Genomic DNA, 25,962 nt, shown 5'->3' on the forward strand with positions numbered 1-25,962 from the left:
TCTTGTCCTTCTGGCAGCCCTATTATACGCATGTTACTTCGTTTCATGTTGTCCCAAAGCTCCCTTAGGCTTTCCTCCTGCTTTTTAATTTTTTTCTCCAATTGCTGTTCAGCTTGAGCTTGTTTCTGTACCTGATCTTCTAACTCACTAATTCGGTCCTCTGCTTCTTGTAATCTACTGTTGAAACTTTCCATGGTGTTTTTGATTGTAGCTATATCACTTTTCATTTCTTCCTGATTCTTGCATAAGTTGTTGATTTTCTCATCCATCCGATGTATAAATTCCATGACCATTACTCTGAACTCCTTTTCGGTCATGTTGCAAGCTTCATTTTCACTAATTTCCTTTCTTGGCGACTCCACATTTTCTTTCCTCTGTGAGTTATTTCGTTTCCCCATTCTGGCTATTACCAGAAAGCTCAAGCTTCTGTTTGCGTGGACCTGGGCCGTGTGCTGTGGGGACTTCGCTCCACCCTAGTTTCACTGAAGTGCTCTGACACTAGGATGTGTGGCTGTCTTTGGTTGGTGGGAACCAGACTTGCCCAGGATCAGTGTCCCCAGTGTTCCGTGTGGTCTCGTGTGCACATTTAGAATCAGGGGCCCTGTCTGCACCACACTGTTGGTATGTGCCAAGAATAAGATCCTTAGCATGTGCCAGGAGTCAGAGTTTCCCTGTGCCTGCACCAAGACTCGAGTGTCAAAGTCTCTGTTGCCTTGTGCGGTTTCTCGTTGAGAATCAGGGTCCCTGTGTGTGCACGCACCAACAATTGGGGTCGCTGGCTCTTAGTGTGAATGCGCTGTGAGTCAGGGATCCCAGGCAGCTGTGTCCGGCGTGCCAAATTCCCTGAAGTGGAGCTGCGTCCTGTGTGTGCTCTCTCTACTGAGCCAAACCGGCTAGAGCGCACATTCTTAAAAACCTGAAGGTGAGCCAGCTCAATGCACTCTCCCAAAGTCCCAGAAGGGGGGCGGAGTCCGTCCTGCGCGCCAAATTCCCCAAAGGGAAGCCCCTCTGTGCACGCTCTTAAGAATCTCCGAAGGGGGAGCTGTGACCCGCGAGCCAAATTCCCCCAAATTCCCCGAAGGGGAGCCCTCTGTGCGCACTGACAGATTTCCCCGACGGGGAGCTGCTTCTGTCCCGTGCGCGAGCGCTCCAAATTCCCTAAGAGGGAGCGTGTCCCTGCGCAGAGCTCAGCAGCTTGGGCCAGGGGCGGGTCTATCAGTTACTATGGCGCTGTCTGTGCGCGCGCCTGTGAGCAGCTTGGGCGCGTCTATCAGTTACTATGGCGCTTTCCGCGCGCCTGTGGGCGCTCAGCAGCTTGGGGGAGGGGCGGGTCTATCAGTTACTATGGCGCTATCAGCGCCTGCGAGGAGGGGGATAGGCTCTTTGACTCACGGAAATCTGCCGGGAAGTCTGGATTCTTGTTGTTTGTTTGTCTGAAGCTGTGATAGCAGTTCTCTGTCCCCAGTGGCTGCAGGGTCCTGGTTTGTGTCAGAAGCCAGGATCCGAGTCTCAGGCAGCTCTGTTTCTCAAGATGGTGTGGTCTCTGCGTCCGCACCAGCCGCCGAGAAGTGTCCGCTTTGTGCGCGGGGCTCCGCCGTCTAGGGCTGCCCTGTTCGGGAGCCCCTTGGAAGACCTGCAGAATCTAACTGACCCTATCTCATACACACACACACACCACACACATCTACACTCTCCTCTATGGGTTCCTCACTCACACTCTCTCTCTCCCTACCTTCCTGCCGGTCGCCATCTTTTTCCGTGCTTCTAAGATTTTTATTGTTTCATGACTTACATTTAAGTATTTTATTCATTTTGAGGTTATTCTTGTGTATGGTGTAAGTTGGTGGTTTGGTTTCATTTTTTTTTTTTTGCATGTATCTGTCCAATTTTCCCGACACCATTTATTGAAGAGACTCTCTTGACCCCATTGTATGCTCTTGCCTCCTTTGTCAAATATTAATTGAACATAATGGTTTGGGTTGATTTCTGGGTTCTCTCTTTTTTCAAACATTTGGTAGAATTCTTCAGTGAAAATATCTGGACCTGAATATTTGTTTGGCAGGAGTTTTTAAAACTCTAAATTCAATGCCTTAATAGTTATAGGTCTATTCAAATGATCTATTTCATATTGGTTTAGTTGTGGTAACTTATGATTGTCAAGGAAATAGTCTATTTCATCTAAATTGTCGAATTTATATTATTATAGTTGTTCACAGTATTCCCTTATTATCCTCTTGATGTCTGCAGGGTCTGTATTACTATCCCTTATTTAATTTCTGATACTAGTAATTTGTCTCTTTTCCCTTTTTTCATTGTTAGTCTTGCTGGAGGTTTATCATGCTTATTGATTTCCCCCCCAAATAACTAGGTTTTAGTTTTTTCATCTCTTCTACTATTTTCCTATTTATGCTTCAATCGATTTTTGCTCTTGTCTGTATTATTTACTTCCTTTGCTTGCTTTTGCTTTATTTTGCTCTTTTATATCCAATATCTTATATAGGAAGTTAAGTTATTGATTTGAGACCTTTCTTATGTTCTTTTTTAAAAAAAATATTGGGGTGACATTGGTTAATAGGATCATATAGGTTTCAGGTGTAGCTCTCTATGACACAAATGTATATATTATACTGTGTGCCCACCACCCAAAGTCAAATCATCTTCCCTCACCATATATTTGACCCCCTTTACCCCTCACTCATTTCCCTCCTGCAAGCATTTAGTGCTATAAATATCCTATCATTAAGGCTTTAGCTGTGTCCCACAAATTATGATATATACTTTTATTTTTTTTTTCAATATATTTTATTGGGGTGACATTGATTAATAAAATTATATAGCTTTCAAGATTTTAAGTTTATCTTTAGTTTTAAGAAATCTGACCAATTTATCTGGGCATGGGTTTCTTTTTTTTTTAATTTCTTTATTGATTAAGGTATCACATATTTGTCCTCGTCCCCCCATTCCCATCCCACACCCCTCCCCACACATGCCCCCACCCCTCTGTTGTCCTTAACCGCCGGTTAGGCTCATATGCCTGCACACAAGTCCTTTGGTTGATCTCCCCCTTTACCCCCACCCTTCCCTAACCTCCCCCAGAGGCCCGACAGTCTGATCCGTGCCTCCTTGTTTCTGGGTCTGTTCTTGTTCATCAGTCTATGTTGTTCATTATTTCCCCTAGATGAGTGAGATCATGTGCTATTAGAAATACACTTATAAGAACCGAAAATGAGACAAGCAATAATGGTTATGGTGACAGGCAAATGAATCAGTGTGTAGTGAGTTTCTTTCTGGGCCAACAGTTCTTTTGAGACCCAATTTCAATGTCCAACAGTTTCTTATGTGTACATGTCAGCACTGACATTTCAGTTCTGGATGGTGGACAAATGGTGGTAATGCAGGTCCGACTCTGTCTGGTTTGGTCCTGGGCAATCTGCATTGATGCGCAGCTGCTAACTGCTAGTATGGGAAGGCCACATCAGCGTCTTCCGTCTCTGGACTGCTTCTCTTCTGTCTTCATGGCTGGAGTAGTCCTGTCGATTCCTCTCTTGCTGGAATCCACATGGTCTCGGAGTTGTTTTCTGAAAATATACAAACATATTCTCGACCAAAAGTTAATAAAGGAATATTTTCTATAAATTTGACTGGGGATCCTTTTTCAATTTTTGCCCAAATGATTTTCCTCTGGCTTGTTTTGTCACCTTGTGTGTTTTTCATGGGTGTCTTGCTTTTAGCCTTACAATTAATTTTCCAAGGTATTAATTTTCTAGATGTAATTTACTTACAGGATATTTTTCCTTACATGATATTCCTCCACTATCCCCTCCTCTTTTGATTTAAATGTTAGGAGGCTTTTGAAAATTTTATAATGTAGTCTTGATGGCTTTTAAATTTTAATTTTTTTGCACCATAATATTACTGTTTTAGGTTCATTATATGGTGCACAATTTTATCATGAGATGAAGTACCAATAAAAATTTTAGTTGACACTTTAGGAACACCTTTTTATCCAGTACAATTAATTTTTCTAGAATATTCGCTTGTTTCAACTAGCCAATTTAAATTTGCCTGAAAACTTGACTACTGTTTTACTGTCAAATTTATTACTCTAACAATAATCTTGTTTTACCCTGTAAATATTGGTGGAAGGGATTATTTGCCTTCTTGAGTAGGTCCTGAGCATTCCTGGTGGTAGGCTGGATTTAGATATCATAAACCCAATTCCCCACACCATGGGTACAAGACAACTCAAACAATTCTTGTTGGTGTGAGAGGGCAGCTGCTGTCAGCCAAGTCTCTGTCGGTCACCTGGGTCCTGATCTCAGCTGGGCATGGGAAGCACGAAGCAGCCATGGGGGCAGGAGACCTCCCTCAGAAGGGGCTAGGATTCAGGCCCCTGCAATGTTGGGGGGGTGAGGGTCTGTGCCCCACCTCTGTTGATCCCCAAATTCTCTCCTGATGGCCCCTCTGCGACTGTGCCTGTCTTAGGTGGTTCCTTCCTTGAGGAATCTTACCCATCTCTGGCTAACCAGCCATCCTCCGGGGCCAAGCAGGGTGACGTGAGGTTCAGTTTTATCTCCTTGGTAGCCTATGCCCCCGTGGCCTCCATGGGCATGGGTTTCTTTGGATTTATTGTATTTGGACTTTTCTCAGCTTCTTTAATATGTATGTTTCTGGCTTTTGTTAATTTGGGGCAGTTTTCAGTCATTATTTCTTCAAATATATTTTCAGCTCCACTCTTTCTTCTTTCTTTCTAGGACTTTGATGACATGAATATCAGATATGTTTTATACTCCAACAGGTCTCTGAGGCTTTATTCAAATTTTTTAAAATCTATTTTCTCTATGATGTTCAGATTCAGTACTTTCTACCTTCAAGTTTGCTGATTCTTTGCTCTGTACTTCCCTTTATTTTCAGTCCATCCACTGAGGTTTTTATTTTTTAGTTACTGAGCTTTTCAATTCTAAAATTTCCATTCATTTATTATTTATATTTTCTATTTCTTTTCTAAATGTTTTTTATATTATTGCTGAGTCTTTCTATTTTTTAATTTGTGTTAAGCTTGTAATTTCTTGTTGAAGCATTGTTATGATGTTTGCTTTCAAATTCTTTTTAGACAATTCTAACATTTCTATTATCTTGATGTTGACATCTGTTACATTTTTTCTTATCAACTTAAGATTTTCCTGATTCTTGGCATGATGAGTGATTGTTTAAAATTTAAACTTGGACATTTTGGTATTATGTTATCTTTGGATCTTATTCAAATCTTCTGTAGTAGCAGCCTTCCTCTGATATGGAAACAACAGGGGAAGTGAGGGTACTGTCTGTTACTGCCAGTTGGGGGTGGAAGTCCAAGTTTCCCACTTAGTCTTTGTTGACACTGATCAGGAAAATTGCTTCTTGTTCCTCCAGAGCAGGGGTAAGAATTGTGACCCTATACTAGGCACCCACCTTTTTAGGACCTGGTATAGGTAGGAAGGAGTACCTCATCACTGTTACCACTTGGCTTCCACTGACACTGCAAGTTAAGTGGTATCATTTCCTTACTCTCTACTAAGCATCCTCATACATCACCCTAGTAAGGAAGTGGAGCAGTATCTCATTACTGCTGAATAAGGTGAGAGCCTAGGTTCCTTGCATAGTCTTAATTGATACCACAGTGCTTATGATCTCATTTTTGCCCAGTGGGGATGAAAGTTCCATCTTTCCACCCTACCTTTTCTCACACCAATCTGGTGTTGCACCTTTTTAAGGCCTGGTGAGGGGGAAAGTGTAGGTTTCTTTCCTGGCTTTTGATGGTTTGGGTAGGAGTAGAGTTGTAGGTTTTTTTCTATGGCATTTAGCTGGAGTAGAGTTATTATTATTTAAAAGTTCTTCACCTCACTAGGCTGCCCTTTTCATGGTCCGTTGGCTACAGAGAACAGACTTTTCTAGGGACTTTTGTTATTTGTACCCATTTGTGTTTCTGGGTTATTGATTTTCACAAAACCAATCTGTGATGTATGAAGCAAGAAGAAAACCCAGGAACTCATTTCTGTATCATTCTTCAGGTCCCAATGTTCCTAAGTAGACGTCTTTCTTTTCTCTTTTTTAGGGTCTTTTTGTACATAATTGCCAGGGCTTTAGTTATACTTAGCAGGAAAAAATAGGGAAAAGTATTTCTATGTCATCTTTCCAGAAATGACAATTTCATTAAACATTTTTTTCCTTTGAAGAAAGTAATTTCTCCTAGTAAAGGGGCTTTTCTACAACTTCTTTAAAATTTGAGATGTTTCTATACTTTAAGGTTAAACTTAACTAGCATTATTTTCTTCTCATCTTAGACAAAATCCATGCATTTGGCAGCACACTTAGGAAGGTGTTATTTTATTATTTGAAGGTTGACTTGCCTAATCTTTTCAAATCTTTAAATAAAGAATAAAAGTAAATTTGAGAATTTTCTGATAAATTTCTGTCTTATGAAAAGGGTGATACTTCATCATGGAAAAAAATAATAGACCCTGTTCTAATTACATAGCTATGATTGCTTCAGGAGACTTGCTTGAATTATTTATGCATGTTATTAACAATATTGCCATATCAACAATAAAACTGTTAATAAGTTTGCTTATAAGAAAAGAAAACTAGGATCACTATCACTGATATTGCTTATTTTTAAATGCTAGTAAAAATAAATTATTGTTTTCTTCCTCCAGATGAGGGGTATGTCTGATAAATCACTCCGGCTAGTGCTGTCCACATTCAGTAACATACGGGAGGAGCTTGGACATCTTCAAAATGACTTGACAGTAACATTTATTTTTATTTTTCTTTCCGAAGTTTTTCTAGTTCCTACCTTCCTAACTTAGAAATCAAGGCACTCAGTCTACCTTTTAAAATTTAGTAGAACACAACATTATACTTATCCAAAAGTAGTTATTTTCTGGAAACACTTAACTGAGTCTGAGAGGAGAAAAGAATTGCCCCACTAAAAAGGAAGAAAGTTGGGAATGCACTTATTAATTAGTTTACCACTAAAGTAATTTACTGCTTAAAGCCAGGGAGTAGCTTGTAAAATTAGAATAAACTGACTCATTGAATGGGAATTTCCCCATTTTCTGTAATAATAAAGCATACTATGAATTTCTTTGAATACTTGAAAACTTATTTTTCCAAGCATTTAGCCTTTTCTATTTTAATTTGTGTTCTTGGTGCCATCAGCTAGATACATTCACAATGCTTTTCATACAATGAATAACTGCTTGAGGACTTTGGAATGGAATTTTTTGTTTCTGGGTTCCGAGGAAAACATTTAAACTTTACTTTGAAAATTCACCACCTGCTAGGATTAATAAGAATTCTTTTTAGATTAAGGCAAAACATTAAAATCATTCAGAAGTTTCTGTTTCCTTGCACTTTGAATTATCCAATCCATCAAGTTGTCTCCTTCAATATGCAGGTTTTTAAAGTTTCAATAATTTTGTATCTATATTTTGCTTAACTCTTAAGAATTCTGTTTATTAAGCAACTACAAATGAAAAGTATTTATTTAAACCTGCAATGTAAATAAGTCTTTGTATTATGTAACTTGGAAAAGTTTTTGTAATTCTAGATTATAACACATAATTTTGTTTTAGTCGCTGGAAAATGACAAGTTAAGACTTGAAAAGGACTTGGTTTTCAAAGAAACTCAAATAAAAGAATATGAAGATCTCTTGGCATCAGTGAGAGCAAATAACCGTCAGCAGCTGGTAAATTGACATTTTTTTGATGATAAACTAGATTGAAGCCTTTTCGTATGCATAATTACTGGCACATTGGAGTTATGAGGTCAATCCAGACACAATTAAAATCTGATGGAATAATTTGTTCCTATAAGGATTGAATAGATTTGGCTAATTCTAATGACTAAAAGCCTCTCGGAAAAAGATAACTGTATGTATTTTAGATATAAAGTTTATACAGTCCACATTTACCTATGCTGGTGGGTGACAAGAACTGCATAAATATTGAAAATCCAAGTTCACTCATTGATTTAATCTACAAACGTGTCATTAAAAACATGTGGGTTTTTTTATATCTTAACATGTGTTTGTTCAATGAATAAAAGAAAGAGTCAACTCTAGAAGTGTTTTCCAGATGTCTGAGCAGAGTTGATTCCTAGGAAATTGTAAGGAGTCTCTAAGGCTAATCCCTTCCTAATCTTTACTCCCATGACAGTCCCAAATTTTTTGTTCAGCTTCCATTTGTCACATAAATAATTAGGCATATGGTTATTTTTGGTGTCTACTAGTTGGCAGGTATAGTACTGTCAAAGAGTAGCAAGTGTCAGATTGCTAAATTGGTACAATGAAATTTCATCTAGTCTTGATTCCTTCTCACTCAAGACAGGTAAGTCAGAATAAGGGCAATAATCTAGTATTTTACATGGCTGATTTAACTTACAATTTAAGGACCAATATTTAAGAAAACTAGACATGGAAAAATATTTGCTTTATTTAATAGAATTAATCAACTAAAAGAGCACTCTTTCCCCCAAAGTAGAAACCATTTGTCTTATTTACTTGTATCTTCTTTACAGCAAGGACTTCAAGACTCAACTTCAAAATGCCAAGCATTGGAAGAAAGCAATCTCTCTCTTCGACATACACTATCAGACATAGAATATAGATTAAAAGAACTGGAATACTGTAAACATAATTTAGAACAAGAGAATAAAAATCTTAGAATTCAGGTATTAAAACTTTGTTCTAAATATATGTTATTACCTTAGTTATACTATTGTGATCTTAGCATTGGCAAACATATATATTATATATATATTTGTAATTATATTGTGTATATTATATACTAATATATATATATAATCCTATTAATTTTGAGAAAATACATGGACTGCTTTCTGATGTTCTTGTGTGCAGTTAGGTCTTATCTCACTGCCATTTGGGCTGTATAATGCAATTCTTAAAAAATGCTCTCATTTCAATTTTTCACTTAATCATGTGATTTTCATGTAATAAACCTTGTAATATAATATCTATTTCCTTCAGAACAATCCAATTACAGAAAATTATGTTGTCTTGTGTAGGTTTCTGAGACATGCACAGGCCCTATGCTACAGGCTAAAATGGATGAGATTGGCAACCATTACATGGAAATGGTAAAAAACTTAAGAATGGAGAAAGATAGAGAGATCTGTAAGCTAAGGGTAAGTTGATGCTACATTGCATAAATTCACAGGTCAACACAACATTTCTAATGAGATAATGATGGTTTCACATTGAAAGCTACAAGGAAAAATCAAGTGAAGGTAGAGTTTTAAGAATATGCCATAGAATCTTTTGTTTAAATACATATCACTGTGTATAGAACATTGCTAAATTGTTCTCTAATTTAGCTTAATCTTCTCTAGGAAATAAAAAAATATATTAAGTTTAGGCTTTTTGTTTTTAATTTTTATCTATTTTTTATTTGATAGCAGGAAGACAGGACACTTTGTGAGCTTGCCTACAGCATGCTTATGCAGGCAAGAACAAATTTGAGATTATCTAGCAAAGCCACAGTGGGATTCATAAAAATCCTCACTTCACTTTGAGTAACAATACATAGCAAGACCCTTGTTAAGCACAAACATAAAAGCAGTGTTGAATTATGTACGTGTAACTGGCATAAAATTATGATGATATTTATGAGAATAAGTATACATGACCTTATCTTGTAATTTTAGGTCAAGTTGACTAACTCTTAATTTAGTGATTCCTAAATGTAGCTAAATATACTTAAATATTTTAATAAAAAAACTGACCACAGGTCTTTCTCTTCAAATATCACTGTACAATCCTGACCAAAAATCAAAATGAAACAAAATATAATTTGTTCAAAAGTCTAATGATTTCTCTAGCAAATTTCCTCCACTAGTTTCTTTTTCATCTCAGCATTACTAATAACACTTCAACCTAATAGCCATCTATGCAGACATAATATACTAAAGAGGAAAACAGGCAGGATTTGGAGTCAGAAGATCTGTATTAGAGTTAATTGCAGCTATGTTTCTTATTAGCTGTATAACTGTGTCATTTAACCTCTCTGGATCTCATATCTCTGTTTTGTAAATAAATATTATAATAATACTTATTTCACAGGGCTGCTGTGAGAATTGAGATAAGTCATGCAGGAGGAATATTTTGTGAATTGCAGATAATGATGTAATATTCACTATTATTTTTGAGTTTTCCTTAATTGGAATTTGAAGGAATCTAAAGCTTTATTTTAATAATTGTAGCCTAAAAAAATGCTACTTACATAATGCCTAGCCCTAAATTTAAAGGCACTTTTAAAAAGACGAGAAATTTCTAATTTGCATTTTAATTCATATTTTATATTCATAAAGCTCTTCATTTCATAGCTAGCTATATGATTTTATGTCACTTAACCTCTCTAGAACTCAGTTACCTATTTTGTAAATGAGAATTATAATCATTCTTATTTCTTTTTAAATTATTAGACTCAATTAAATCAGTATCAAAAAGATGTTTCAAGAAGAGAAGGAAGTTGCAGTGATTTCCAATTCAAGATTCATGAACTGACAAGCTTGCTGGAAGAGAAGGATTCCCTTATAAAGCGTCAGTCAGAGGTAAGAAAGGAAGAGATAGGGTACAGAGGAACAATGCAACTCAGTCCTGTAGGATAAATACTTCCCATGCATTAGAGAAGGACACATTTCTAAGACTCACTTTATTAATGAAGTAGAATGTGAGTGCAAAGAGGTAGAAAATTCATATTTCAGGAGAAATAATTCAATGAAAGCTAGAATTGAAGCACAAATAAGTGCCATTGTGCATTTAATATTAAGACATTGATTTTATTATCTTGTTAGCAGTAAAACTCCCAATAAGACTGTGAGCTCCTTACTAGATTATTAGTTGCTTCAGCAAGGGACTGTGTTATATTTTTATCTGTATCTGTAGCATATAGCCAGGATCTGTTATAAAATCAGTACCAAAGGAAGGAACTACCAAAAATGGTGGCTAATGTATTGTTGTTATTGAACAAATGGTACTTGTAGTAACGTTCAGTGATTTACTTTCTGTTAGAAAACAATACCTGCTTCCATATCAAGGTTTCAGTACTTTCTCTTGTGACTATACTTGTCAAGCATTTTAGGGCAAAAAATTTCACATCATCTTGAGAACTATGTCCATTCAATCTCATGTTATCCCTCAAATATAGAAATCCTCTACCAGTTAGTGGATTGCTACATGGACAGATAATGTACCTTATTGGGTACCATGAAGCAAGAATCTGTAGTATTCAACGAATGGGATTAAAACATTTCACCTAAAAGTTAACAAGGAAGAAAAACAAGTAATTATTCTTAGTAACCTTGTTAAATGATCGAGCATACTTCTTACCTCATGTTTCTACTGTTTTCAAATGATTATACTACCTTTTATTTGTAAGGAACTCTCGAAGTTGAGACAAGAGATATATTCATCGCATAACCAATCCTCCAGTGGTGGAAGGACTACAATTACTACTAAAAAGTAATGTATTTTAATGAAATTTAATATGACTTTGGTTATTTATAATCCAAGTTATAGCATTATAATTTATATATAAATTATATATGCATATCCCTATCTCTATTATCTATCTATCTATCTATCTATCTATCTATCTATCTATCTATCATCTATCTATCTATCTATCTATCTATCTATCTATCTATCTATAATTTACCTATCTATCTAATCTATCTATCTCTATATCCCTAGACAGAGTTTTGTGTCTCCTGCAGGCCAGTAATTCTACTAAAGAGTAAATATTCACAAAACGATATCACTAATATAGTCAATAAAATTCTGTAGAACACCTTTCCTGTATTTACAATATATTAAGTACAATGGGAGTGAAAAGAAAATAATTGGTTGTTTAACAAACTATATGAGTCAAGACTTTCAGTTGCACATGCCAGAAACCCAACTTAAACTGGGAGTTAGTTAATTCATTTAATTGGTATTGCTTGGTGTTTACATAGATTCTTGTGTTGAAAATACATTTTTAGAAAGCTTTCTCTGTCTCTTGGCTGTGCTCTTTCTTGTGTAGATGTCATTCTTAGGCAGTGTCTTCCTTCATAGTAGCAATATGACCATAGCATACATCCCAACAATTTAGCATTACCAAATAGAAACTGATCTTTTTTGAATAAACTGGGGGCCCAGTGCATGAATTCATGCACCTTGAAAGGAACTGTGGGCCGCAAGACTGCGGTGGGCACAGGGGCAGGCCTCGGCCCATCCTCCATGCCCCCTCCTGCCGTGGCCCCTGGTTCCCTCTCTGCCGGCAGCCCTGCTCCCACAGCCACCACTCCTATGTGCTGATGGCACTGGCCCTGCTCTCACCTGCTGATAGCACAGAGCGATTGGGACCAGTGCCTGCAGTGGATGCGAGTGGTGGCTCGTGCCCCAATTACCCCTCAGGAGCAGGGGGAGGTGGAGATGCCCTCAGGGGAGATTGGGGCTGGCAGCCGCCAAGCAATTGAAACCAGCGCCAGGCACTGGCAGTGAGTGCGAGTGGGGCTGGCACCAGCAGTGGGTGCGAGAGGCGGCTGCCAGCCCAATCGCCCCTCAGGAGCAGGGGGAGGTGGAGAAGCCCTGAGGGGTGATTGGGGCCAGCAGCTGCCACTTGCACCTGCTGACGGTGCCAAGTGATTGGGGCCAGCGCTGGGTGCCAGCAGCAGGTACAAGTGGGACTGGCGCCAGCAACAGGTACAAGTGCCGGGCAGGACCATGGCACATGGGAGCAAAGAATTTTCAGTAATCACCAGAGACTCACCCTGATGACAGCGACCTGTGCCCCGCCTTGGTCTGGTGCCCCCACTCACCTGCTCCACCATCCTGCCGTGGCCAACGCCCACCATGTTTCACACTCTGCTGCCTGCTGCCGAAGCCCACCATGTTCTGCAATGCCCCCTGGTGGTCAGAGCACACCATAGTGACTGGTTGTTTGGTTGTTCTGCCGTTCAGTCTATTTGCATATTAGGGTTTTATATATATAGATAGTTTCAGCAAAAGTTTATTTTGGATATTTCATATAAATGGAATGATACAAAATCTGGTATTTTGTGAATGGATTCTTTCACTTTGCATAATGTTTCCAGGTTCAACCATATTTTATCATGTGTTTGTACTTCATTGCTTTTTGTTACTAAATAATATCCCATCTAATGAATATACATTTTATTTATCCACTTATCAATTTATGGACATTTGGGCTGTTGAAAATTGGGGGCTATTACAAATTTGTGTGGACATATATGCTCATTTTTTCTTTTTTAGTATATACCTAGGAGTGAAAATGCTGGGTCACTTGGTAACTATGTTTACTTTCTGAAGAACTGCTAAACTGTTTTACAAAGTAGCTGTGCCATTTTACATTCCCACCAGGATATGAGGACTCCAATTTCTCTCTATCTTCCCAAACTCTTATTGTCCGTCTCTTAAATTATAGCCATCCTAAGGAGTGAGAAGTGGTATTTCATTGTGATTTTGAGCTTTATTTCTCTAATAATTAATGTTGTTTAATATTTTTCATGTGCTTACTGGTCATTTGTATATCTTCTTTGGAGAATGACTACTTAAATTCTTTCTCCATTTTAAAATTAGATTATTTGCTTCTTATTGTTGAATTGCAAGAGATATTTATATACTCTAGATTTTAAAAAAACTTATCAGAGATATAATTTGCAATGATAATTTCTCATTCCATGAGTTGTCTTTTCACAATCTTGATATTATTTTCATCACAAGTTTTTATTTTAATAAAGTCCAATTTACCTATTATTTTTCATTTCTTACTTGTGCTTTTGTTTTCATATGTAAGAAATCATTGCCTAATCTAAGGTCATGAAGATTTAAACCCACATTTTCTTCTAAAAGTTTTCTAGTTTTATCTACTACATTTAGTTCTATGATCTATTTTGAGTTAATTTTTTATACGGTGTAAAGTAGGGGTCCAAGTTCATTCTTGTGCGTGGGGAGATCTAGTTGTCCCAGCATCATTTGTAGAATATACTATTATTTCCCCTATTGAATTGCCTTGGTACCCTTGTCACAAATCAAATGATCATAAATGTAAGGGCAAATTTGTAGACTCTCAAGGAGATTATCAGTTTTACTCCATTGATCTATTTGTCGGTCTGCATGCCTATACCAAACTGTCTTGATTACTATAGCTTTTTTGTTAAGTTTTGAAATTAAGAATGATAGCCTTCAAACTGTTCTTTCAAGATTGCTCCAGCTATATTTGATCTTTATATTTTTCCATATGAATTTTAAGATAAGTTTGAAATATCTGTAAATATTTGTAAAAAATTCCGTTGAGATTCCTATAGGAATTTAATTGAATATATAGAAAAGTTTGGGAATTACTGCCATGGTAACAATATTAAGTTTTCTGACCCATGAGTATGAGATTATTTTCCATTTAGGTGCTCTTTAATTTACTTAAAAAGTATTGTGTAATTTTCATTGCACAAGTCTTGCACTCATTTTGTTAAATTTATTTCTAAGTACCATATTCTTTTTGATGTTATGCAAATACAACTGTTTTCTTAATTTCATTTTCAGATTGTACATTGCAAGTGTATAGAATTAAAATTTATTTTTGTGTATTGACTTTGTATTCTTTAACCTTGTTGAACTCATTTATTAATTATAATAATTTTATTATATTTCTTTAAAATGTCTATATACAAGATCAGACCATTTGCAAATAGAAATAATTTTACTTTTTCATTTCCGATCTTGATGCATTTTGTTTCAATTTCTTACCTAATTGCCCTAGTACCTCCAGTAATGTGAAAAAGAAGTGGCAAGACTGAATATTCTTGTCTTGTAGTTTGTGTCTCTCAAGGAATTTGTGCATTTTATCTAAGTTATCACACTTTGGGGGCATAAAATTGTCACAATTTCCTTTATTATGCTTTCAAGACAAAGGATGTCTCTTTTTAAAAATTCATTTAGATATGATTGACATAAAACATTATATTAGTTTCAGGTGTACAACATGATTCATTATCTTTATATACTACAAAATGTATAAATCTAAGTCTAGTTAATATCGTTCATCACACAGTTATAAATTTTTTTCTTGAGATAAGAAATTTTTTAAATATGCTTTTATTGATTTTTTTTATTTTACAGTAGTATTTTATTTATTTTTTATTTTTTAAATTTCTTTATTGATTAAGGTATCACATATTTGTCCTCATCCCCCCATTCCCATCCCACACCCCTCCCCACACATGCCCCCACCCCCCTGTTGTCCTTAACCGCTGGTTAGGCTCATATGCTTGCACACAAGTCCTTTGGTTGATCTCTCCCCTTTACCCCCACCCTTCCCTACCCTCCCTCTGAGGCCTGACAGTCTGATCCATGCCTCCTTGTTTGCCTGTCACCATAACCATTATTGCTTGTCTCATTTTCGGCTTTTATTGATTTTTAGAGAGAGAAGAAAGGAGAGGGATAGAGAGATAGAAACATCGATGAAAGAGAAACATCATCAATCTGCTGCCTCCTGCATACCCCTACTGGGGATCAAGCCTGCAACCTGGGCATGTGCCCTGACCGGGAATCAAACCACTGAACTCTGGTTCCTGGGTCAACTTGCAACCACTGAGCCACAATGGCTGGGCAAGATAAGAAATTTTAAGATCTACTTTTTTTAGCAACTTCAAATATACAATACAGTGTTATTAACTATAGTCACCATGCTATACATCATATCCCTAGGACTGATTTATTTTATAACTGGAAGTTTATACCATCTTCACCCATTTCAGAGTCCACCCTTCAGCCCCCTCCTCTGGCAACTACCAATCTGTTCTCTGTTCTGTGAGTTCATTTATTTGTGTGTTTTTTAAATTCCACGTATAAGTGAGATCATATGGTATTTGTCTTTCTCTGACCTATTTCACTATGCATAATGTCCTCAAGGTCCATCCATGCTGTCATAAATGGTAATATTTCCTTCATGTTTATGGCTCTATAATACTTCATTGTGTGTTTGTGTATGTATATACATTAATTGCTGTGTCATATGGTAGATCTATTTTTAATTTTTTGAGGCACCTCTATACTGTTTTCCACATTGGCTATACCAGTTTACATGCCCACAAATAGTGCACAAGAGTTCCCTTTTCTCCACATCCTTGCCAACACTTGCTATTTGTCTTTTTGATAATAGCCATTTTAATAGATGTAAGGTGATGACTTCTCTTTCTTGTTTTTTGAAAATTGTTTATTTCTGTCTTTGATAATTGGTTTGGTTGGAGCTATATCAATTTTATTGATGTTCTTGAAGAACCAGGTTTTAATTGGTTTTCCTCTACTGCTTTACCATTTTAAATTTCATTGATTTCTTATCTTTGTTTTCTTTCTTATGTTTATTTTCCACTTAATCTTCTCTTTTCTAGTTTCTAACCTGGAAACATAGGGCATTGATTTTAAACCATTTCTAATAAAGCTTTTAATGCTACAAGTTTCTACTTAACCAGTGCTTTAGCTATATCCTCCAATTTTAAGTTGTAGTTTTATTTGCATTCAGTTCAAAATACTTTTAAATTTCCCTTTTGATTTGTTTTTGGGTTATTCAGAACTGTATTCTTTAGTTTCCAAATCTATGGGACTTTTCTAGATATATTTATGTTATTGATTCCAAATTTATTTTCATTATGGACAGAGAACATACCTTGTATTCATTATAATCATTTTAAATTTATTGAAACTTGTTTTGTGGCTCAGAATAGACTCTTGGTAAATGTTCCATGTTCTTGAAAAGAATGTATAATCTATTGATGATAAATGGAGCATTTTATAAATTTTACTTATCTCAAATTGGTTAACTCTGTTGTTCATAGCTTCTATATCTTTTTTAAATTATTGTTTAAAGTATTATATATGTCTCCTTTTTCCCCCATTGACCTCTTCCCAGCCACTCCCACCCCCCCCAGCACATGCCCTCACCCCCTTAGTGTCTGTGTCCATTGGTTATGCTTATATGCATGCATACAAGTCCTTTGGTTGATCTCTTACCACCCCCCATCCCCTGCCTTCCCTCTGAGGTTTGACAGTCTATTTGATGCTTCTCTGTCTCAGGGTATATATTTTTTCATCAGTTTATGTTGTTCAATATATCTTAACTGACTTTCCATCTCCTTTTAATATCAATTATCTTAGAAGGCATGCCAAAATGTCCGACTCATAAGGTGAACTTGTTTATTTCTCCATTAATTTCTATCAGTTTTTGTTGCATGTATTTTGACTTTCTAGTAGGTGGTGCATAAACATTTAGGATTGTTATGTCCTATTGAATAAAAATTAAGGACTGTAGTATTTTGTGGATGAATTGACACCTGTATCATTATTAAGTGAACCTCTATGCTTCCTGGTCTGAGGGCTACTTCATCTGATATTATAACTACTCTAGCTTCCTTTTGATTACAGATTGCATGATAAATATGTTTTTATTCTTTTTAGTTTATTCTATTAATTTGTTTACACTTAAAGTTTTTTTTATAAATAACTAGAGGCCCAGTGCACAAATTCATGCACCGGTGAGGTCCCTCGGCATGGCCTGTGGGGAATTGGGCCAAAACCGGCAGTCCAACACTGCCTGCCACTCCTGCTCATCCTGGTCCAGTCAGTCCCAATTGGAAGAGGCTCAAGCCTCCGCAGTGGCACTCACCAGCCAGCTGTGAGCCCTGTGACTGGCACCCGTAGGTCAGCTGAGCAGCACTCCCACTGTGGGAGCACACTGACCACCAGGGGGCAAGCTCCTGTGTTGAGCATCTGCCCCCTGGTGGTCAGTGTGCATCATAGCGACCAATCATTTGGTCACTTAGACTTTTAAATATGTAGATACACATAGTTGGATCTTGTGTTTTTATCCTAAGTAGTAATATTTGCCTTTTGGTTGGAGTGTTTAGACCGTTTATACTTAATGTGATTATTATGTTTGAGTTTAAATTTACCATCTGGAAATTTGTTTTCTATTTATCCCATATTGCCTTTGTTCCACTTTTCCTCTATTCTTTTTTCCTTTTAGATTAATTAATCTTTTTTTCATTATTGCATTTTATCTACTTTATTAGCCTATTAGGTATACTTCTTTTTTATAATTGCAAAGGATTAAAGTATTTTTTATTTCATCACAGTCCACCTTCAAATAATATTATTATACCTCATCACATATAGCATACAAACTTTATGATAGTATACTTCCATTTCCCTTCATGATCTTTTTTTTTTAATCCTCACCTGATGATATTTTTCCATTGATTTTTAGAGAGAGGGAAAGACAGAGAGAAATATCGATGTGAGAGAAACATCGATTTGTTGCCTCCTGCAGGAGCCCTGACCAGGGCCGGGGTGGGGAGGAGCCTGCAACCAAGGTACATGCCCTTGACCTGAATCAAACCCAGGACCCCTCAGTCCACAGGCTGATGTTCCAGCCACTGAGCCAAACCGGCTAGGGTCTTTTTGGTATTTTTGACACACATATTTACCTTTACCTATATTATAAACTCCCAACACAATTGTCCTTTCAATTGCCAATTATTTCTAAAGAAATATTAATAAGAAAAATATTCAATCTTGTTTTAAATTTACCCACATTTTTTTTTCTGTTACTAGTCATTCTTTTGCTTAGCTCCAAATTTCTATCTGATATAATCTTCCTTCTGCCTGAAGGACTTCCTTAAACATTTCTTGTCATGCTGGTGAAGATTTCTCTTGTGGGTTTTTTTTTAAATATCTAAAAACCATCTTTATTTTGTCTTTATTATTCAGTTATTTTTACTATGTTTAGAATAGTAAGTCAATAATTATTTTTTCTATCAGTATTTTAAAGATGTCATTCCACTGTCTTCTGACTTTCACTGTTTGATAAGAAGTTAGCTGTTTATCTTATGATTATTTTCCTCTTTGAGTAATGTTCTTTTTTTCCTCTGGCTGCAAGAAACTTAATCACTGGTTTTCAACAATTTGATAATAATGTGCCTCTCTGTTTTGATCTTCATTGGTCTTTTCCTTGATATCCATTGAGCTTCTTGGATCTGTGTGTTTGTAGTATTCAAAAACTTTAGAAACAATTTGTTCACTATTTCTTCAATTGTTTTTGTCTACTGCCAATCCTTCAGGCCTTCAATTACACACATTGAGGGAACCTGATATCTTCCATAGCTAACTCATATTCTATATTTTTCAGTGTTTTTACTCTCATGTTTTATTTTGGATAATTTTTCTTGATATCTTCAAATTAACAGTATTTTCTTCTGCAGTGCCTAAATGGTGTTAACCCCATACAGTGTAACTTTCATGTAAAGAAGTTCAGCGTATATCTTTATATCCTTCATTGTTCTCCTCATATTGTTCATGCCTTCCTCTATTTTTTTAATATAAATTTTATATTCCCTTGCTATCTTGTTTCTTTTTTTCTACCATTTCTTGGTCTGTTTCTACAAATTTATTTTTCTGTTTATTATTAGTCATATAGTCCTGCTTCATTGCATGCTTACTAATTTTTCATTGAATGCCATATATTGTGATTTTACATACTGGATTTCTGAATAATTTTATATCACTTTAAGTATTTTGTGGTTTTATTCTGAGATAAAGTTAAGTTACTTGGAAATAGTTTAATAGTTTCAAGTCTTGCCTTTAAACTCTATTAGAACAAACTATAGTCTAGGACTAATGTCATCCCTCTACTAAGGCTAATCTCATGTAGTCTCTGCTTGTTTTTCCCCATACTAGTTTTTTCTACTCTGATTAGTGGAACAAACTATTCCCATTACTATGTGAGTTCCAGGAATTGCCATACTACTCCTTTCCAGTGGTTCTTTCCTAAGTTTGGGTAACGTTTTCACATGCTTACAATGATCCATACTCACTCAAAGACTTGTGGCCAACCCTCCACAGGTCTCCTGACCTCTCTCCATCTATGTAGCTCTCTCCTGTCTATTATTCTGGCTGCTTTGGCATGTTTTACTTGAACTTTTGTTACCTCAACTTGGTGAGACTGCTAGAATCTGTTTGGCTTCCCTTTCCCTATGCTGTGATCAAGGAAATCGCCAGGCACTTTTAGGGCTTATGTCATTTGCTTCCCTTCTTTGTTATCTCATGATGCCTGTGGTCCATTATTTCCAGAAATAGAAGTACCTCCCCTTACTCTTTTTAAAATAATAGTTGTAAATCTTTGTACATTAACAGGGGATTTTTAAAAAGAAAACATTAAAAGTCTTGCAGAGAAAAATTAATTTAATAAGGGGAATCAAATTAGGAGTGAATAAATAGGAATGAAAGTTATTTTCATGTGCAACTTGTAAACTAACTTTTTTTTTTCTGTGTAGGTACAGGACACAATATCCAATCCTAGGACTCCTGTATGATGACTATGAATATATACCACCAGGTAGTGACACACAGACAATTGTGATTGAGAAAACAGAAGACAAATGGACCTGTGTAAGTTCACTTTAGTGTATCTAGTCCCATTAGTACTAAAAATCATGTATATTCTTTATATATAACAGCCTTAAAAAATTCTGGTAAAATATCAGAATGAACTAAAATTTTACAGAATTTGTGTGTTTTTTCCTCTTAATACTTTTCCACATTCCCCTTACTGATATATAGTAAGAGATAAGAAACTTTGATCCAGAACGTATGGAGCCCCAGTCATTGAGCAGGCACTGCTGAGACAGTGTTGAGCCAAACAGACACAGGGGCCTGTCCCCGAAAAAAAAAAAAAGAAACTTTGAAATGATTCATACATGGGGCATTATAATTAACTGTAATACATTAGATATGACTTTATTCCAAATAGGAACACAATTAACATTGTGTTTTATTTCCTTGCACACCTTAGGAGTGATTGAAATGATTCTATTAAAAATTTCCAAAAACCTTATTGTTTCTGAAGCAGGTAGAAAATATTATAGATGATTATGAAGGGGAATGGAAGATGGAGAAGCATGTTTTAATAATTCTTGCAATCATCTATGTCCAGTAGATTCTAAATTTTTAAGATTTTGAAAGAGAAAAGCTATGCCTGTCTTTCTAACTAGATTATAAGATTATCTGCCTTTAAATCCTATAGTTATAGTTAAACTGAAGAAGAATACTTTAAATGTCATGTACTCTAATATCTACCTTCTACAACATTCTCCAGGATGACAAGATGATACAGACCTTTAAAGTAATGAACATCAAACAAAGGATTTTATTTTTCTAGCATAGTGGTTCTCTACCAGCGGAAATTTTTCCCTTTGGGGGACGTTTAGCACTGTTTGGAGACATTTTCGTTATTGTTGTTAATCCTTATCAGAGGATATTTTTTCCATTGCTTTTCAGAGAGAGTGGAAGGGAGGGATGGAGGGAAGAGGGGAGGGAGGGGGAGAATAAAAATTTAAAATAATTTTTAAATGGATTGTGTGAGAGCCCAGACCAGGGACGGGAGCAAACCCGCAACCCAGGTACATGCTTTTGACTGGGAATCGAACTCTTCAGTACACAGACCAACGCTCTAACCACTTAGAACACTGTCTAGGGCTGGAAACATTTTTTTTTTTTTTTTTTGCTTTCACAACTGGGGATTGAGTACTATTGGCATCTGGTGGGTAAAGACTAGGGATGTTACAATGTACAGGACAGTCCCCCACCACAAAGAATTATCTAGCCTAACGTGTTAATAGTGCCGAGTTTGAGACACCCTACTACCACAACAGAATGACCTTGAGGTTATTTTCTCTCTAATTACATACTCCTATAGTACTGCCAAGAGGTTGTAACAATAATTCACTGAGAGTAATGGGAATGTATGATATTCCTCAAGTGCAATGGACAGAAAAAAAAAGCTGAGAAGCCTAGCTTGGAAACAATACAGTATCTGAAAATGACAGCCTTTGCTTTGTTAAAAATTGCTTAGGTACTAAAAGCCGATAACACTAACCTCTGGTTATTAAACTCAGGCAGTGTTTATCCTTGAGGATGGGTACTTATTGAAAGTGAGCATAAGGAAGACTACTATGGTACTAATAGCATGCTGTTTTTTTATCTGGGTGATGACTGCATGTGCTCAGTTTGGGAAAATTCATTTAGTTGTACACTTATATGTGTACTTTTTTCTACATGTTTATGATACTTCAATAAAAGTCTTAAAATGCTTAAATATGCCACAAAGTACAATAGATAAAGAGATAAATATATAAATGTCAATCATTTGCAGAACGTCTTGAAGAAAATTTAAAATTTTATAGTTATTGGCAGTTTAGAGGCAGATTTATAGTTCATAAAATACTATATTTGTATAGTTAATAAATAACTGCAGGTGTAGAGTTAGTAAAATTAAGCATCTATTAAATAACTCCTTTTAAAAATTACCTTTTGATTGAACAAACTCAACTATTTGATTTAAAAAAGAATTTCAAAATTGTTTAGCTTTGAAGCCCTTTTCTAACTACAATTAAGCCATCAATCTTGTATAAATGGTTGTCTATCATCAATAAAACAATCAACATTCAGTAACCCAAAAATAAAAATAATTTGAGCTTTGACATATATTGTGTTTCTTAGGTCATTAATTAGTTGAGAGTTACTAATTACTACTTGTTAATTAATAAAGGGTACCGGATAGCCCAAGAACCACATGAGCAGCAAGGGAAAGTCAGTATAGGATTTAAAATTTGTCACTGAGGATTATTTGATGTTGAAACTTAAGACTGAAAAGCAATTGCTGCTACTAACTATATGTGCCCCAGGGGTTACATCAATGTGAAGATCTATCAAATAAAGGGTATACAGAATGATAGTCATTACTACTGTCACTATTAAAAATGTGTAGCAGCCGAAACCGGTTTGGCTCAGTGGATAGAGCATCGGCCTGTGGACTCAAGGGTCCCAGGTTCGATTCCGGTCAAGGGCATGTACCTTGGTTGCGGGCACATTCCCAGTGGGGGGTGTGCAGGAGGCAGCTGATCGATGTTTCTCTTTTAAAAAAAAATGTGTAGCAATAAATACCAAACTTGACATCTTAAAGGACTAGATATTGATAGTTCAAAATCTATATTTAACAGTTAGATACATTTGGATATATTTAACCTCTAAATATGACACCAAGGAAGAACTCTACTGAATCCTCCCTCTCTAATGCTTAAAGTAATTTGAAATATATACCTATACTAAAGTCAGACAAACCACTGTATCATTAAATATACATATAAAAGAGCACCACAAAAACATAGTGCATTTCCTTTGGTTTTATATCTTATCAATTTAAATCATTTTTCAAAACTGTGTTCATACCATGACAATGTCTAAAATTAATTATTAGCCAGTTGTAAACTAACTTTTTTTTTTTTACTTTCTAGCCATGAATGACTCTCCAACTCAGAAGAAGTTTTTTGGGGGGTTTGCATCAGTACTTTAATTTTTCCATAACAAAAGGCCAATCAAAATTTTGAACCATGGCACAATCCAGTGAATCGAATGGAATGAATTAGTCCTGAAGATGAGTTTCTCCAACCATTTATGAGGCCTGAATCCACATTCTTGTATTAATATAGCAATGTATCATTTATTTAAACTTCCATAGCAGTAATTATAGAACATAATTCACTATTTTTCAATAGAATGCTTCCTAGGTACTGAATTAATTTGTTGGGATAGAGATTTTACAAGTTATTCCACTAGAAGACTTTCTCTGATATTAGATATGCAATTCAGCTACAAGGATTGATACTGTTTATTACCAAAAAACAGGCAAAAGACTATTGATTTTTTTTAAAAAGTTTAGTGCATGGTCTATATAGTATATATTTGTTTTTCTCACATTGAATCTTATGACTAAAGCAGCTGCTTCATTACATGCTATTTATACCTCTTAGAGACATAACTAAATCAAGGGTGATGGTTAGCTTCATTAAATAGGGAAGTGGGATAATATTTTTTAAATAAATAAATCCACTAATTTGCACACTGTACTATTATGGTTCTAAGTACATATCAATGGCGTGGAAAATCTGTTCTTTCAAAGCATATCATCCCCAAAATGAGCTCACCCACTTCCTTGAAAACATATAACAATATATTGTAGTAGTGGGTAGAAAGAACGTAGACATTTTTATAGGAGAATATATAATGTGACATTGAAATATTGCATAAAGGCTTAAGAAATAAAAAAAGAAACAACAAATTATTGATATCTGCATCTAAATTGGGATAAAGAGCTTTTATAGTAATTACTGAACTTAGAAGTTGGTTGATTAATTAGGTTCTAATGACCTTACAAAGTGAACAAAAGTATTTTCTAAGTATATCAGTAGATAGGAATGAAATTTCTTAATTTCAAGCCCTCGGCTTAAAGTTAAGAATTAGCAAAAATTAAAATTTTTGCCTTTGACAAAATATAGATTAAGGCAACAAATATGTTTGGGTTACATTTGAATAAGGTTTTGCACTGAAATATCTCTGCAAATATCTATATAGAACTTGTCATGCTTTATAATTATACTTTGATAATTATTCATTATACTATGTTAAGATAGGAACAGATGAGGCACTACACTAAATCAAACCATAATAAGAAAGATGCTTTTAATACTCATAACTTTCAAATAGGTTTTGATACCAAGCTAAAAGCCTTATTTTGTTATCTTAATCCTTTGACTAAAAGGTCAAGCTCTATAAAATGGATTGTCACAATTCCAATTTTATCAATATTTTGTGATAGAAAATGTTAATATTTTTCATGAGCTATATAGTCCTTACATTTTCCCCCTTGGTTTGGGAACAACAGGGCAGTTTCCCTTCTGTTAACTACTCATATATGTAACTGTAAGAAAATTATGCCATGGTATCTAGCTATTACATATGATATAAATGGAAGTTTTTAGTAGCCTAATAGAAAACTGCCACCATAACTGTTTGAAAATTAGAACTGTAATTTTTCCCAAATAACAATCCATAACTCCAGGCAGTTAAGAAGTCAGTATGTCATTGGCTTACTTGATCTAAGCATAGTGATTGAATGGAGTTGTCATAACAAGGTACTTATTGCACTTAATAAATTTAAATGTATGTATTTCTTTTCCAATTTGTGACTAAAATCAATAAAAAAGTAGTGATTTCTTTTCCCTCACAAGTTTCACACAGCTTCTCTCTGAAACTTGCAAAAAAAAAATGCTAGGTGAGAAATGCCTATTATCTAATTTCTATTCGAGTATGTTTCACTTTAGATGTCAAATAAAATGGAGACTGCAAGAAATGCAAGACAAGTTATTTAAGTGTCTAAATAAAATATTTGAAATATCTGTATGGTCTTTGTAGAAGTTCTAGTAAGAAACATGCAGGATAGGTTTTTAGCTTAGCTATACATTTTTGTCAGGAAGTTGCTATCATGTGAATATTTATGTTAGAACTAAAAGTACCCCTCTAACTGAAAAAAAAAAAGGCCTGATGTGAACTATTAGTGACAACAATTCAACATACTTGGACCTCTGATTGTTGCAGGTTTCTGATTTAAAAGCCTAGTCTTACAAACCTAGTATTCTAATTTTCATAACTCACTTATTGCATATATGATTCCATAAAGTATTCTTCCCATCCCTGTAATAGTATTCTTTACTCTAATACCTTTCTTAACACAAACAGTACAAAAGGATAAAAATAAAGTTTAAAAATTTTCATCTTACCCCCCAATTTGGATTACCTAAACAAAAAGCCATTCTCACTTCTTTCTCATTATTGTAATCTACAAAGATGTGTAGACATAATTCTTTTGCAAGTAAGAAAACTTCTCTACAAGGTATCTTTCTACCATCACACACCATTATTAAATTTATTGGATTTTTATAGTACTTTCTGTTTAATAAAAATATAAAGTATTTCATACTGATACCAGGATATTTAACTTAAGTTTTAAATT

At 35.5% G+C, this 25,962-nt stretch overlaps 1 protein-coding gene across 3 annotated transcripts in view; it reads left to right on the plus strand.

Moving 5' to 3' along the window:
• POF1B (POF1B actin binding protein) overlaps positions 1 to 25,348 on the plus strand; it is a gene marked incomplete at its 3' end in the record, with an annotated part of 84,644 nt that extends 59,296 nt beyond the window's left edge. For 2 of the 3 annotated variants that reach the window (XM_079764299.1, XM_079764300.1), the window contains 8 exons: positions 6,696 to 6,788; positions 7,617 to 7,730; positions 8,561 to 8,713; positions 9,068 to 9,187; positions 10,484 to 10,612; positions 11,440 to 11,522; positions 20,390 to 20,504; positions 23,408 to 25,348. In XM_079764299.1, the coding sequence (XP_079620425.1) occupies positions 6,696 to 6,788; positions 7,617 to 7,730; positions 8,561 to 8,713; positions 9,068 to 9,187; positions 10,484 to 10,612; positions 11,440 to 11,522; positions 20,390 to 20,504; positions 23,408 to 23,413 (813 nt within the window). Of the gene's footprint in view, positions 1 to 6,695; positions 6,789 to 7,616; positions 7,731 to 8,560; positions 8,714 to 9,067; positions 9,188 to 10,483; positions 10,613 to 11,439; positions 11,523 to 20,389; positions 20,520 to 23,407 lie in introns of those variants that run through there. The other variant, XM_079764298.1, reaches the window with a different exon arrangement.
• Between the last annotated feature and the right edge of the window lie 614 nt (positions 25,349 to 25,962).

Source organism: Cnephaeus nilssonii (genome assembly GCF_951640355.1).
Source record: "Cnephaeus nilssonii genome assembly, chromosome: X".
NCBI classification, from domain to species: Eukaryota; Metazoa; Chordata; class Mammalia; order Chiroptera; family Vespertilionidae; genus Cnephaeus; species Cnephaeus nilssonii.